Genomic DNA, 16,548 nt, shown 5'->3' on the forward strand with positions numbered 1-16,548 from the left:
GAGGTGACATCCTTGAGGTCAGAGGTGCTGTTGAAGCTGATTCTGACTCAATTGCCCATACTTAAAAAGTCTTTGGAAGCATAATAGTATGTTGAAGCTACTAGAACATTCTGATTATCAACCTTAGCCCAAGTAACTATACCTATTATTTATTTTCCTTTCTTCAGGGTGCTACGCTGGTTTTCCTTAATAAGATTAAGAAGGGCTAATATTGCACACTTACTGTGTGCTAGGTGCATTACTCATTCTCTTCCTTTAATCTTCACAACTCCCTGAGGTAAATGCCATTATTATCCCCTCTTTCCAGGTGAGAAAATCGAGGCTCAAGGGAATTAAATGACTTGCCCAGAGAGATAGAGTTAAACGGTGGAGCCAGGGTTCTCACCCAGGCATTCTAGTGCCAGAGCCCATGCCCCAAAGGACTAAGCCATGCGGCTGCATTCAGTGCATGACAATTAAAAGGCCTCAAAATGAGAGAAGTGATGGGCTCAAATTCTGGGCCTGCCTTAAACTTGCCATGACCCTGACCGGTCACTTCCTTCCTTGGGCCTCAGCTGCCCAGTGTATGGTGAAGTAGGATGAGATAGATGGTCTTTAAGGTCCCGTAGGGCTCTAATGGGTTATAATTTCCTTCCATGGACACATGAGAGGTTGAGCTGTTGAAGAAGTTATTTCTAAGCTGCTTTTCCTAGTGTTAGTGACTGTCAGCTTCTTAACTTTGAGAATGTCACCTTAGTGCTCCCCTCACCTCCGCTCACTCATCTCCCTATCTTATGGGACACTTCCTCCTTGTAGCCCCCTGATCTCAAACACTGGTACCAGGAATGGTGTTAGAACAGTGTTTCTCAAACTTGATTTAATGTGTATGAAATATGTCTTTGGCATCAGGCTTCTTAAAAGCACTCCAGGTGATTATAGTATACAGCAAGGTTAGAATCACTGTCTTGGAGATTTTGGCGCCTTCCACTCAGTGATTTCACCTGCAGGAAAGGGAAAAGCCTCACCTGCAAGAGGCAGCACACATCCCAGACAGCTCTCATCTTCACAACCAAGAATGAACCTACTCTGTGTAGAGAAGCCTTATTGAGTCAAAAGCCAACATCTTTCTAGCTTCTATCTTGACCAATCTCATATTGCTTATTGGATTAGCCTTTGGATAGCAGTAAATCTTAAGTCTCCCTCTGCCTTCAGCCAAGTCTCTAATTTGCTTACAGCAAAGACAAGATGTCTCTGGTATTTGATATTTTGCATAAAGGAAATAAAGAGACCATCAATACAGTATCATTATGTTTACTTGGAGACAACCCATTCATTGACAACACCTTTAAGTATGGAGTTTCTTTGAAAATGAGTTGCAAAGTTATGAATTTACTTTGAAAAGTGAGTACCAAATAAGCATTTCATCTAAGAGGCTCCATACCTTTCTTAGCTCTGTTGTGTTTAACTTTATCGTCAGCTTCAGCTGAACATACCTCCGTTGTCTAAGCTGACACTTTCTGCAGCCACCAGCCTGGCAGAGGAGCTGGATGCAAATCAGGCAACAGAGCGTACCGAGGAACATGCACTTGTTCTCAGCCAAAGGCCCAGGTAATAAAATTGGGTCACGTGTGGTTGGGTAACCAAGAGTCTTTTGCATTGCCATTTATTAGCACACTGGAAGGCTATCCATTAACTAATGTAATTAGAGCATGTGGCTAACAAGGCAGAGGTTGAGTTTACCTCTAGCAGGTCTGTAATCTCTTTTAAGAGTCTCTTTGTTACCTCCTCGCCACATCTACCCACACTCTTGCCACCAGTCTGTGCCTCCCTGGGAAAGTACAAGGAAGTAAGGAGTATTTGCTCTGTCAGACCCTAGACCTAACTTCAGACCCAGCAGGACCCGGCATTATTAAATGAAGTGAGGCACCTTAATATCAATAAGATAATAATATAATTCGTCAGTGTCTGACCTGATAAACTTTAAGTCACAAACAAGTCCTGCTTATATAAGCACATACAGGGAGAGAACACCGAATAATCAGCATCTCTTTGATTTCTTAGAACTCAGAAAGGCTAACCCTAGCCTTTCCTTGCCCTAATAGATCAATTTAAATGTTTATTTTTGGCCCTGAGTGCCAATCATATGCTTGATTGATATAGAGATGTAATTTAATCCTCATAAGACCTCTATAAAGTATGTGGGTAATATTCTCATTTTACAGAAGTGAATACTGAAGCTCAAAGGATTTTTAATGACCTCCCCACCCCCATTAGGTTGCTCAGTTGGTGAGTAATAGAAATCTCCATAGAGCCCAAATTTCTCAGACTTAAAGTCTAAAACTCTTTTCTTTATGTTTTAGTATATAGAGTAGTTAAACTCTTGACAGGAAAATCAGTCCTGCGTTAGGTCTTAGGTCTAGAGTGTTCTGGTACATCTACAAGCAGAGATAACTTTTGGGCAGTTTGCTGTGCGGTTACCAGTAATGCATGTTGTATATTTATATTTTTATGGACCCTGTTCTAGTTCAGTTTATTTTCTCCTCTATATGGTAAAGTACAAAAAGTATGGTGTCTGGAGTCAGACAGCCCTGAATTTGGATTCTAGCTTATGGAATCAGTATATTTTTAGATGTTAAATAACTTTTTCCAAACTTGAGTTTTCCAGTCTATAAAAATGGGGTAATGTCTGCTTCATCCTGGTGGCTGGATTGTTATCTATTGCTGCATAATAAATTAACCCAAAACTTAGTGGCTTAAAACAGCAAACACCACTTCATAGTTCTTGTAGGTCAGGAATTAGCAGATCAGTGGTGTGGTTCTCGCTCAGGGTCTGTCAAGCTGTTGGCTGGGGCTCTGGTCATCTGAAAGCTTGACTGGGGCTGGAGGATCTGCTTCACATGGCTTTTGGCAGAAGGCTTTAGTTCCTCACTGTGTGGGCCTCCTTATAGGCTGCTTGAGCATCATCCTAGCATGGCAGCTAACCTCCCCAGAGTGCGCGATCCCAGAGAGAACAAGGAGAACCCCACTGTCTTTTGTGAACTAGTGTATACCTTTACTACTTTATTTTATTCATTAGAATCAAGTCATTAAGCCCAACCTATACTCCAGGGGAGGGAAATTAGACTCCACCTCTTGAAGAGAAGAGTATCAGAGAATTTCTAGACTATTAAACTACCACAGGTGGACTCTGAGCCCTAAGAGGCCCTCTCTCCAATCATGTGCTCTGAGAGCCTGGTTATTCTTTCTGTGGCCCTGCTGTCCTGCTCAGCAGGTAGGGCAGGAACAGGCTTTCTGATTGAGCAGCTACCATAAAGGATAGAGAAAAGTGAAAAAAAAAACTTTTCATTGACCCCAAGGTAAAGTGACAGTAGTTATGATCATCCCCTATAAGGATGGAGTGGTGTGGGTTGGGTTAATTTTCTGTTTCTGCTTAGTACATTAGTGATACTTCCACTATCCCTAGGGTGAATAATGTGGGCATTATTCTTTTGACTACACTAGGTAGAGAGAATGTTAAGCTTTACTCAGTATTCTTTGCTAAATTGAGGAGAAAGCAGCAATGGCTCTAACCATTGGAAACGCTTTCCTGTAGGCTTACACTGTCTAAACATGGCCAACAAAGTGTGGTAGGGGTTAGATAAGTTTCCTAGTGGTGTTCTCCTCCTAAATAACTCAAGGCAGGAGTGACGACCTTCCCCACCCCTCTCCCTAGGTCTTGACCTTCATGTTTGTGTCTTTTCAAAATAGACTTTTTAGAGGCTGTGGAGCCATAAACCAACTCAACTTTAGCCTTCTATGTGTTTCTAACGTGTAATTTTGGAAATGAGTCCCCACAATAAAAGCTGATGGTATTGATTTTTGCAGTTAGTCAGATAACTGGGCCAGAGTGAGTATTCTCTGTGGGGCAAAGGAGAATGGAAATGGGAAAATATATTACATGTAAGCTGGTTTCGGAAATTTATATATTCGCCCTAGACTATTTCCTGAGCTCCAGACTTGATATTCAGTTGCCTACTTGACAGCTTCACTTGGATGTTAAATAAGTATCTTGAAGTTAATGTATCCTAAAATTTGAACTGGTTTTTACACCATCATTGCTCCATCCCCAAACAAAACAGTATAAAACAAGCAAACAAAAAGCCCACCCTGATTCTTCTGCAGTCTTCCTCATCTAAGTAACTGATAACTTCATACTTGTAGTTACTTAGGTCAAAAACCTTGGGGTCATTCTTGACTCCTTTTTCTCTCACATCCCACATGTAGTCCATTAACAAATATATTAACTCAACCTGTATCCAGAATATATCCAGAATCTCCTCCTTTCTGCTACTGTCCTCATCCAAACCACCCTCTCCCGTGCCTAGATTCCTTGCCTGGATTACTTAACTAAGCCACCGAATTGGTCTGTCTTCCATTATTGTTTCTAACAACTGTCATCCACATAAGTAGCCAGAAGGACATGTTAAAACACACAGATCAGTCCATACCTGCACTTAATGTTCACCAGTGACTTCCCACCTGATCAAGAGTAAATGCCAAATTCATTTTAGTAGCCTACAAAGTCCTATATGATCTGGACTCCAATCTCTCTGATTTCCTCTCCTACTGGCTTCTCTTTGCTTACTGTGTTTCTGACAAACTCTGCCATGCTGTTCCTTGTGCATGATAAGCACACTTATCAAGGTCTTGGCCTTTCCTCTACGAGAGTTCTTCTCACAGATATATGAGTAGCCTATTCTCATTTTCTTTATGACTGTGCTAAAATTCACCTCATCAGAAAGGCCTTCCCCCATAACTGTTATGTCATACCTGGCATGTTGTGGATGATTAACAAAGGTTTGTCAGATGAATGAAACACAACTATAGTCAAAATGTGATAGCTCTTCTGCTTGTAGTGTCTCCCAGTCCCCACCCCACCCCCCACCCCAAGTAATGTTTTAGTGTATGGCCATGGAACTTACTCTTTGGAGTGCTTGAGATGGTCCTTAATATTTATTGAATGAATAAATCTTTGAGGAAAGGTGACCAGGTCAACCAGTAGGCCTGAGAAGTGACCTGGTGGCTATGGGAGAAATTTGGTGTGGAGAGAACAAGAATGAATGAGCTAGCCTGACCCACTCCCTTCTGTAGTTAGGAATTTTACCTAGAAAAACAAAAAGACATTTGCTTTATAACATCCTATCTAGAAAAACCTTACACCGAGTAGTATTGGGCAGGATCGTTTGGCAAGCAGTGGTTATAGAGACCGCTTGGGCCTTGCTCGGCCCATTCTTGTCCAGTAGCTTCTGGAGCTGGCCTGGGAAGCACAGTCTGAGAGTAGCAGGACTGGATTATTTTTAAGCCAAAAAAAGGTAAGCTAGTCAGAGGGGAAACATGGGATCAGCCCATGATATAATACAATTCCATCCATAGGCGTTTATAGTCTCAGTGATTGTATTTTGACATCTTATCTGTCCAAGGACACTGGATATAGGCAGGGCCTAGAATTATCTCCATTTGATAATGGGTATAGAACCAAAGCACAGAGTAATTAAAGAACCATGAAAACTGGAATTTGGACCAGGCCTATTGATTTCACTTTCTCATCTTGACCAATAAAGTGATGTCTGGCCTACTTTGAGTTTTATTGCTTTCAGATCACTGTTAACTGGTGATCATTCCATACCTGCACTTAGGTGTGGTGGAAAATATAGTTAAGATCAAAGAAGGCCAGATTCAAAGAATTAGCCTCCATCTCAGGCTTCTTGGATCGTTGAAACTTAGTCCTAATTTTTAAATCACAAGTGCTGTTTATTTCTTCTTAACTGATCTCTGAAAGCAGAGAGGACCAGCAGTCCCTAGCATGTCTAGACATTCCTCCAAGATTATGTTCATTGAGATTACTTTAGATCAGGTGTACAAATCAAAATCAGGTCCTGAAGCTGTTAATAAACTCTCTTGGGACACTAAATTTCCTATTCATTCCTTTGTTTCCTTTATGAAGCTGGTTTGCTGGAGTCTCTTCCATGGGAGAGCCTTGGTCATTGATATTTATTAGATAACTTCTCTAGGCATTCATTGTTTTACATACCTCGCAATAGGTATGTAAATTATTTTAGGTTTTTGATCTCTTGGACCCCTTATTTCCTTAGAGGGATATATGCCAGTGGACATAATCCATCATTGCTGTTAGTGTGGATGTTTTAAGAAAAACCATGACTGGTGGAGGAGATGATAATAGCTTCTGCTTGCATGGCTTAATTTAGGGTAATTGAGCCTGTGCCCTCTTCAAGTAGATTGGAGAAGCACCAACATTATTAGTAGAAATCCACGTGTAGTAATGCCGGTGTCTGCTTGGGATGCTTTGGTGGACAGGCAGTAGGGGGTGGGGTTGGTTCCATTGCTCTTTTCTCACCTGAAGTGCATGTTATCAAAGCTGAATTTGAGGGTGAGCCTAAAAAATGAAGCAGGGCTCTGAGCCAGTAGGTGGGGCCTTTGTATCCTCTTCTGAGTTGGCTCCCATGGTAACATTCAGCACTTTTTCTCACAGCTGCTCCTGACATCACTGGCCATAAACGGAGTGAGAACAAGAATGAAGGGCAGGATGCCATGATATACTGCAAGTCAGTTGGCTACCCGCACCCAGAGTGGATATGGCGCAAGAAGGAGAACGGTCAATTCATGGTGAGTAGGAAGCAGCCCTTGGTCTCTGTGGTTGCTGGACTTTCTCTTGGGGAGATCCATACATCTGAGCCAGTTGCTATAACTGCCATGCTGGCATGGCTTGGGCCACCTTTTCTAGAGTCATGAATCTGGAGGTCACTAACTGTTTCTGTTCAGCATGGAATCCCTATCCATTATTTGTTAAAACTGTCTGTCTGATAGATTAAACTGTTTCAAAATAGGACACTAAAAGAGTTAACTCCAAGCTTAAACTTTTACTACTATTCTAGCCTGTTTATCTGAAAGAAAACACTGTTCTTAAAGTGGTCTTAATGTACCTTTCTTGTATTTGGGTAAGACAAGGCAATGAGAACAATTATTAGTATATTCCTGGAATACAGGAAGTAATGATTAGGAATGGAGGCAACCCGATGATGCCCTGGGGTAGCCGTAGACATTGGAAATGTAACTGTTCCAAAAAAGGGAAAAGAAAACATCTTTTCCAGTCTGTAGCATGATTCCTGATGGTATTGGGGGAGTCAAAGGTTTACTCTCTCCCTTCTTCTCTGATTTAATGATGTTTGACCTTTTCTGTTAAGGGTGCCCCATTCCTCCTGTCCCGAGGCCTTGTGTACCCAGCACTATACTTTTCAGACATCCTCGTTGATTGTCAGTCTTCAGAATCAGAAGGGACCCTGGAGACCATCTAATCTAGCTTCTTTAGAAAGGTTACATATTGACCAAGGTAAATTAGTGACAACACAAAGGGTCAAATCCAGTTGTTGTTTTTTTTAAGTCCATTTTTCTTCACACTCCATGACCTCTCAGTAGTGTGTCAAGTGGTGATGAGGACTCTAACATGAACAATGATGAATAGATTTCAGAAACCCTTTAATAAGGAGATTAGAATGAGGAATGAAAGCAGGGCTTTCAGAACAGGCCCTGAAAGATCAACAAAACATTTAGTATTCTGAATTGCTTGCAGGGAAATTTCTCTTTATTGGTCCCTGGCAAAAAAACCCTTGAGTTTTTGTCAACGCAGGTTGGGAGTCCTCATTGGGGATTTTCATCTCACCTATTCTCATGCCCACAAACTCTTAATTATCTGTTGTATTTGAAAAACATTTAAAAGCAAACATTATTTCTTCCTCTTGCTTTCAAGCTGTATATCATTTGGGAGACAGAAAACTTTTAACGAAAGAGGGATGGGAGGAAAAAGCTATTTCTAGGTTGATGCCTTTGAAAACTTTTGTTGAACGGCCTAAACTCTGTTGAGTGCTGAGATAAAATGCTTTCAATTTTTTTCTAGACACTAGTTTCAGCAATTCTGTAACTCCTTTTTTTGGACAAATTATGTACCTTTCTTGGACCCCTTTGTTGTTAAAGAGTTTAGTCCAATCCATTCCAAAATACAAGTTTTATCTCCTGTCCTCTCGCCCATAGCCTGCAAGGGGGAGCGGAGGATTGTCCTTGTTCTGTCTTCTGGGTTCTGCTTGCTTTTGTATGGGGCAGGAGGGGAGACGAGTATATCTTATAGTCCATTCTTGGTTGTTGCTGCTTCTGTGGTCTCAACTGACTGGCCTCTGTATGGCAGGTATCCAGATGCTCAATCTGGTGGGAACTTGTGTGAGTTCTTTGGGGGACCAGTTCACACTCACATGAAGACAAGATTATGTGCTATACTAGACCATTCTGAAGATTGTCTTCCCCTTTCTTCTCCTATTTCTGATTCTCCTTTAGTTGTTGCATAACAACTGACACAAGTCAGTTTTTTCCGTGCCGGTATCCCATGAGATCACTGCTGTAAGCCTGTCCCAGCGCCACCCAGATCCCTGGTCATGCACTCGTACCTCTGCCTTCCCACACATGCTTGGAGCCCTCCTGTCCTACAGGATCAGCTCTCCTTCCCCACAGTCTGGTTCAAATATAACTCTTCTTTGAAGCTTTCCCTGACTCTTTCTGGCAGTGGCCACTCACTCTGTGCCCTACAATGCTCTATATATACCTTCTGTTGGGGCTTTCCCCCACATCCCTATGACCATCCCTTTGGAGGTCTGGTTCCCTATTGAAGCCCATCTCCTTGTTTATTTTGTATCATACTTTTTTCCTTTTTTATCTCACCTTCCGCTTTGTAGGGTAGGAAACATGTAGCTTATATTAGTAAGTATTTATTGATTGACTGAATAAACTTTCCTTTAACTCTGTAATTCTGAAAGGAAAGGGAAATAATGAATGTCCCCAATTCTGACTAGGAGCAAGTCTTACCATTGATTCTGAAAATTTAAGGAGGCTTTCTAGACTTCACCAAGTGTTAAGTAGATGTACTGGCTAAAATCATCAGACAGGCCTGAGGTTACCAGACGTGACTAACGTGGAAGTTACACCCCTCTTTCTCCATCCCCTTCCTGTTACAGTTATTTACCTGGTATTTGAAGCACCATTTTCTGTATCGAGTTGGTCTTTTCCAGGTCTTCAGGGTGGTAGGACCTCCGTTCACTCATATAAGTTGGAAAAGTCCAGAAGACCAACGGAGGGAGGCTTTTACCCTGGCTCTATCAGAAGCTCATTGACTTGTTGTTGTTTTGTTGTTGTTGATATTGAGGAAAAGTCAGTAGCGACATGCTCAAACTTTCTTGGACAAAGATTGTTCTAGGCACTGCTTCCTCATCCCAGCCAATGTCCTGCTAGGAATGGAGAACAGTGTCACTCTGTGTTGGGCACTAACTCACTTTCTCTTACTTTTGTGTATTCTCACTTTTCTGGCCCTGAGCAGGAGATTGTCAATACCTCTGGCCGCTTCTTTGTTATCAACAAGGAAAATTACACGGAGCTGAGCATCATGAACCTCCAGATCACAGAAGATCCTGGTGAATATGAATGTAATGCTACCAACTCCATTGGCTCTGCCTCCGTTGTCACCATCCTCAGGGTACGGAGCCACCTGGCCCCACTATGGCCTTTCTTGGGAATTCTGGCTGAAATCATCATTCTCGTGGTGATCATTGTTGTGTATGAGAAGAGGAAGAGGCCAGATGAAGTTCCTGATGGTAAGAGCATCCCTGCAAAATAGCTATGATATTGGGGTTGGTTCATTGGGTGGTGTCCAAGCACCCAGAGAGGACTCTAAGGATATTGGGATTCAGTCTCAAAAGGAGAGAAGGAAAATTCTTATATTGATTTCTTATCCCCTACCCCTAAGATCAGCCACCTAGAGCTATAATTACTAGCTCTGTCCTTTCACTTGGGTGTTCTCCAAACCCCAGTCCCATCCGCCCTTCAGGCCCCGAGTGGGGAATGGGCAGCTGTCAGTCTCTTTGTTCAGCTCTGTCCTCCTTCAATACAGATCATCAGGCAGATTGAGCTTGAGGAGAATCCAAGTCAAGCCTAGAAGCCACCCCAAGATCGCAGGCCACCTGGCCTTTCAGGCAGATTTAAGGTATCTAATTGGTTGTCACATGGTTGCCTGGTGTAGCCCCTGTAGGTCACTGCCCCAGTTCAGTCAGACTGTTCTTGGGAAGAGCCATGGGAACAAGCCAGCCTTTGGTTCCCTTGGTTGGTTCCTTCAATAGATTTTCAAGGTTCTTGGTGAAGCTGGTACCTACCGTTTGACTTTTCTGTGTCTCATAGACAAGAATGATAGCGTCTGATCCATCCATCACCCCCCCCCGCCCCCCCCCCCCTCAGTTTAGGACAGAGATAGTTAAGCAGTAACACCTGGAGTCCAAGCCCGAGGCAGCCCCCTCAAGCTGACCTAGGACCAGAGAAGGGATTGATAGTAGCAGCAGAACCACAGAATTGTTAAGCATTGGAAAGAACAAGAATCTCATTGTTGGACATGCTTAATCATAAAAGTCCTGGGAGATTTTTATATGCTTTTTGTCGTGGATATTCCATTTCTAACCCTGTGGTTACAGTTGGGGGAACTACTGATGGACGCTTGTATCGGTAGTACTTCAGATTCCTAACTATCTCCCCATCCCCACCCTCCTGCCCTATAATATCACCAGCAAAAACAAATTAATTGTCCAGCCAGCCATTACCACCACTTGCCTTTCAGGGACTAGTCTAGAAGAGTGTGCTCCTAAGCTTAGCAGAGTCCGACCTTGCGTGATGGTGAAGATGCCAGCCCTAGTCTGACTGTTCTGGGCCTGTGCTTGTACATTGTGGTATTGTACCCTGCCCCACCGAGTTGTCTTTGTCCCTGTGGCTGACCAGTGGGACTGTAACACACACCATGTATGTCAGGAGAGAATACTAAAGGAGGTCTGGTGCTCCCTCAGAAAGAGTGCAGCCCTGAAGGCATGCAGTGGATTCAGACTCGCTGGAAGGACATGTTTGAGAGCAATTGCCACTTCTCCTTTTCTTCTCAACAACTCCTAATTCTCCTTGCCTGCACTAAGTAGAGTGAGTATTCTAGTGAGGCTGGTGAAAAGGTTTTTGTTAAAGCTAACAATGGTGTTCGGGAATACCTGGTGGACTCCCCTCCAGATGTACATTTAACAGTGGACTAGATGGAGGAGTGGGATGGACCTCAGTCGGAAGCAGACAGGCCTTTGTAAATGTAAGCGGGCCAGCGCCCTGCAACAAAAGAGTGTTCCCAGGGTTTTTACTTTCCTTTTCCTAAGTCCATAGAACTGCTCTTCTGTGAAGCAAAACTGCTTTCTTGGGGTTTTCATATATGCATAATACTTTTTCTCTAGATTTTTCTCTTTCCTGCTACAAATTAGGACTCCCAAGGCAGAATACCTGCATTTACAGCTGAGAGTAAAGGGGGCGAGTTAACTGTGTGGTTTCAGGATTGGCTCTTTGGGAGCAGTTGTGCCTCACTCCTGAAAAGGCTTTTTCAACTCCTTAGAATGCTTTTGCTTTGTCGAGTGTCACCTTTCCTCAGCCCTCCTTTTGGAAAGGTAGAGAAGCAAAAAGTCAGGTAGGAAAGGCAAAGATGAGCTTCAGAACCAGATTTTTCATTTTAAGACAGGCTGGCTGCCATTCTTGGCAGAGTGACACATTGGTTTAGCATGTCCCCATCAGGTTCCAGTCTTCCTTGTAGGAGGCACTTCCTTGACCTGGTTGCTGTCGCAGCATATGTCAAAGACCTTCAGGTTAGGTTTGGTCCAGTCTGACAGGCGCACACACCTGCCCAGGAAAGCAGCGCTCTTATCTGAAGGGCTCCATGGCTACTGAACTCAAATGGGGTCAGTTTGCTATAGGAGACATGTGTGGTCAGCAGATCTTCTGGACAGTGTCCTGGAGGGAAAATACCTCTTTTAAGCTAAATTTTTAAGAAGGCGAATGAATCCTACATAAAGAGATGACCAGGGTAGGTGCAAAGTAAAACATCTTAGTCATGCTCTAGTCTCTTGGAAGAATAACACAAGCAGCTTTTACTTTTTTGTTGTTGTTGAATTGGGGTGAAAAGTCTAGAATGCTGGAATTACCACAGTGTTCGCCTTCTCTCCGTTCCCTTCCTGACAGCCAGCGTGGTCCAGGTTCCATTTCCATCTCCACATCCCTGCCCTAGCTCCAGCATTTCCATCCCATAGTTTTCTCCTTTGACTACCTCTTCCTCTCCAACTCCTCCCTCTGCCCCGACCCCCTTTGTTCTTCTCCTCTCTCGTAAGTAATCATTAACAAAAAAGTTGATTGTTCCTCAGTAAGTTTCCTTATGCTGTGGCTTTTTCTTTTTTAGCTAGTTTCCCCTCAACTCCTATGCATTTCGTGTATGAGCAGACTCAACCGCATATGCCATCTTCTAATATGCCCCTCCCCAAATTTACATATAGACATATGTATATACTTACTCCTTTTCAGAATAAATGGTTTCAAAACATGATATCTGATACAAATTTGGAGTTTTAGAGGTGATGAATTTTTATAATCTGTGGCTCTGTGTTGACATATTAATACATTATGAAAATGGACTTTTTATAGGCTTGACATGCTTTTCCTTTGTCAGATAGGTACTTTGTTATCAAGATACACCTATGATTTATTTCTGACTCACTATATAACTTTTTTCATATTAAAAATTTCTTATAAAACTCATAATATTCATATTTGGGCAGTCTGAGTTCTTGGTGGCTCAGCCCTTCATTAGAAAAGTACTAAGTGAACACAACTTCGAACTTACAAAGTTTAGTCTGAATGTTTTCCTAGAAAAGCAAATATTGCTTTAGATTTCTTACATATGAAATGCTTAGGGTTAAGGGTTAGCTGCTTCCAGGAAAAAAAGAAAAAGAGGCCTATGTCTTTTTGTCTCCTGGAGTATATTCAGGATATCTTATAAGTGAAACACACCTAAACCCCTGTAGGCTCCGTTATGGTTTCTTTGGGGATTGGGCGCAGTCCGTTGACTTGTAGGTAATTTATCTGCCTGTCATCTTTTACTTTCAGTGTTTTTAGTAACAGGTGAATCATGGAGCCAAATAAGGGCTTCTTTTTTTCACTTTACTCACCTCTTGACAACTTTCTCTTAAGACGTTAAATGGTAATTCTCTAAAAGTGTAGGTTGAGCCAGCATCCCTTAGCCTTCCATCCATCTTATAGCTGGACACATGCTTGGAGCACACCTTCTGTGTTGGTTCCCTGCAGACTGAACCCAGAGAGTGCTTAGTATATGCTTTCAAGTCTCCCTTTCTCAATCCCCTGTGGTGATGGGGAGTGAATCTGCTTAGTCGCTGGGGCCCTCAGTTTTCCAGACATTTCAGAAACCTCAAATGAAAATAATAAGAGCTAACTTAAGAAAAGTGCTGGTATCAGAAAGAGTTTTCTATTTTCACATTGGGAGGATAATTTTTATAAGCAAGTCAGAGGAACTTTTCCTTTAGGTACTGGTAGAGAAGATAGTTTAGGTTTTGGGGTGGACCATTTTTAGTGGCTCTCGTGTTATCTAAACTCTTAGACAGTTTAGAATTAAAAGCTATTCTAATGTTCTAAAATCTATTAGTTGGGCAAAACGTTTGATAGCATATGAAGCTTTACAACATGTCAGGAATGTTGAAAAAGAAATGTGACTTTTTTAAATGACATGCAAAACATGCATTCATTGTCTCTTAACTAGGGGTCATTGGATCAGTACCAAGTTACCTTATGGAGAAACTAACAGTAGGACCAAACAAGAAAGGAAATTGGAAGTAACCGTTTCTCTCGGTTAATCTTCTCCGCTGAGATCAGGCAGAATTTAAGTGGGTTCAGAAAACATAAAACCCGATCCTCAGTGACATGAAGGCAATGAAAAAGGAGCTTTAAACCAACAGTCCACTCTTGGTTATTTTGACTTTAAAGCCATCTTTTTGGAGGTGATATTGAATCAGGTAATCCGTTATTTGCTGGGCATGGCAGAGTACCCCTCCAGAATATGAGGCGGATATAGGGGAGTGAGGGCTCTAGTACATTTGGTTGGGAAGACAAGATTCGGTCTGTGCAACAGCTCCACCAGGAACTTCACTCATAAGATGGATTCCAGAAGCGTCTTGTTTCCATTCTCCCCCAGTCCTCTTCCTCATCTAGCCAGTGGCTGTGAGTAATGCCTAGGTGGAGAGAACAGTCATTGTTTAAGTGGCTATCTTTTGGCCTGAGGGTTTGGGGGTATGTTGATACTTGTCGGTTACTATGACTTCTTTTTTTTCCCCCCTCAATTGCATCAAACCCTTAAAACATGGTGGTAAGTGAGCGATATGCATGCTTTTGGAGTTTGTTTAATCTCCGCTTCAGTCTATACGATGCACAGTTCATAATGTTAACACTTTTCTTCAAGTTTACTTCATTCACTTTCACAACTAATTTGGATTTCAGTTTGCTGTTTAATCCTCATTTACTTTGATTTTTGTACCTTTTTTCTGTAGTTCTGTTCTTTCCCTCTCTCCTGATTGCCCTGTTAGCGATCAAGTTGTTTTTTGTCTGACCTGTAAAGGGAGAGTGGTGCTGCAGATAGAGATTTAGTCCCGGAAAGTAGGAGGCACGAGGCTCCTTTCTTTGCTCCTTGTAAATGTGAAAGTGGATTTGGGAAGAGAGAAACGAAGGGGCTCATGAGATTTAGACACTAGTGTGAATAACAGCTGCTCCCACTTGCAGGCATGGCCGCTACACCAGAGCCACTGTTGCTAAAACCCTACCGCAGCCCTTTGCACGTTATTGGCTTACTGGGCTGGACAGTGATGTTACTAGTCAGAGCCCAGGGCACACCCTCTACAAAAGAAAGAGAAGCTTGTGGTGTGACATGCTTGGGTCGGTGCAGACAGCATCATGCTTTAAAAGGGATTAGCCTGGCTATTGCGATTCCCCCTCCCCTGCTTTTTCTTTTCAAGTTGGGAGTAGATTGGTGGTATTTTTCAGTCGGCTATCTTGCTTTAGATTTTTGTATTTTCAGGTGCACAGCTAGAGCACTAACGATATTCTAAGTTTGCAACGATGTCTTTTCATTTAAGTCCCCGAGTGCTTAGTTCCTATTCCTAGCATGTAGCTGAGCTGGCTTGGCTGGGATGTGAGAGCATTAGGGTGTCATGGTGAGGGAGGATTTAGGCTGGGCTTGTATGTCTTAGTACCTGATATGTCTTTGTTTATCTCCACTGCATACATAGCACACAGATGTCTTGGGTGTCCTTAAGTCTTAGTTTGTTCTCTGTATCTGTTCGGTAGTGTACTGTTGTTAGTAGTAGAATCCTGTGGACACTAGTGTGTCGCTAGCCTATTGTTTTGGCTGATAAGTCATTGGTTTGTGGTTAGTTTTTTTTTTTAATCTTTTTTTTGCTCCAGTCACTGTGTGTGCTGGCGGTGGCTTTGCCTCTCCGTTGCCCTAAAGGAACAGGTGGAGCAATGTCTCCCTCTGACAGACATTCCTCCTGACGTGTGCTCCTGCGGATGCCGACACTGAGGCTGTAACCTCCATAACTGCTTCATGTGCACCAAGCCCCCTTGTGGAATCCTGCTGAGAGTTTTTCTAGAAGCCTTCAGTGAAACCAACCCATTGTGAATCATTTAGTCTACCCAACTTTTGTAAATAAAAAGAAACTAAGAGCATTTACTTGTTCCCTCCCACTTTGTGGGCCTTTAAAAAAAAATTCTGTGTATGTATATCCCTATTTAAAGGGGACCAAGTTGCCCTTAGTTGAACCAGGAAAGACAAACTTAGAAATCAGAATCATAAAATACCAATTTAAGAAGGCTTCTAAACTCAAATAATGGAAGCTTTTTGATTTAAAAAATCTCCTGGCTTATCTGGGTTTGGGTTCTGGTTTTGGCCAAGGCACAACAATGAGCCTGTCTTTATCTGAAGATGTCACCACTATTCAGCTTTCCCCGGTGTGTCACAGAACATCCTCTGGTGTGCATAGTTGTTGCTGGTATAGCCCTGCCTGGCTGACCCAGTATTAGGTTGAACTATATGGCTTCTTCCTTCTCAAACTCATTCTCCAGACTAGACTCTGCTAAAGCTTACAAAACAGCGAGAACGGTGTCCTTTGGGGAGGTGAGGATGTGTGGCTAAATGTATAGAATATACACATCCATCTACATTTGCAGGATTGAGGTAAAATTGTGCATGCATTCACCACAAGAAAACAAACAGCAGGATTTTACAACTGAAATGTTGGTTTGTCTTCTCATCTATTTAAGAGTGAAGCACTGGAACTTGGGGACAAGATGAATATAATGATATTGCAGCCTATCTGTCCGCTACAGTTGCAGTTTTTCATGACAAGCATTCAAAGTGTTAACTAAAACCATTGAAACAACATACCTGCCATTAGAAACTTGAATCTAGAAATAATAACTCCATGAGTGTTTTGCACCTCCAGATGGAATGGCCTTGAATAAATGCTATGAATAGCCATGTTTGCCACTTGCCGTTTGCTCTTCTGTTAATCCTTATGCCGAGTCTCACGATTTTCTCCTTTCTTCTCCTGTCTCTCAATGGATAATTCAAAAACT

At 42.4% G+C, this 16,548-nt stretch overlaps 1 protein-coding gene and 1 long non-coding RNA gene across 3 annotated transcripts in view; both read left to right on the forward strand.

The window, feature by feature from the left end:
- The window catches only part of NPTN (neuroplastin), a 62,674-nt gene that overhangs the window by 43,648 nt on the left and 2,478 nt on the right, over nt 1-16,548 (forward strand). For both annotated transcript variants that reach the window (XM_039856642.1, XM_039856640.1), the window contains 2 exons: nt 6,509-6,642; nt 9,395-9,668. In XM_039856642.1, the coding sequence (XP_039712576.1) occupies nt 6,509-6,642; nt 9,395-9,668 (408 nt within the window). The remainder of the gene's footprint in view (nt 1-6,508; nt 6,643-9,394; nt 9,669-16,548) is intronic.
- On the forward strand, nt 9,678-15,630 carry LOC120597903 (uncharacterized). Its single transcript, XR_005651468.1, has 2 exons — nt 9,678-10,057; nt 10,902-15,630. It is a non-coding gene; the product is annotated as an uncharacterized LOC120597903 (long non-coding RNA).

Source organism: Pteropus medius, unplaced genomic scaffold (genome assembly GCF_902729225.1).
Source record: "Pteropus medius unplaced genomic scaffold, Ma_sr-lr_union100, whole genome shotgun sequence".
Lineage (NCBI taxonomy): Eukaryota > Metazoa > Chordata > Mammalia > Chiroptera > Pteropodidae > Pteropus > Pteropus medius.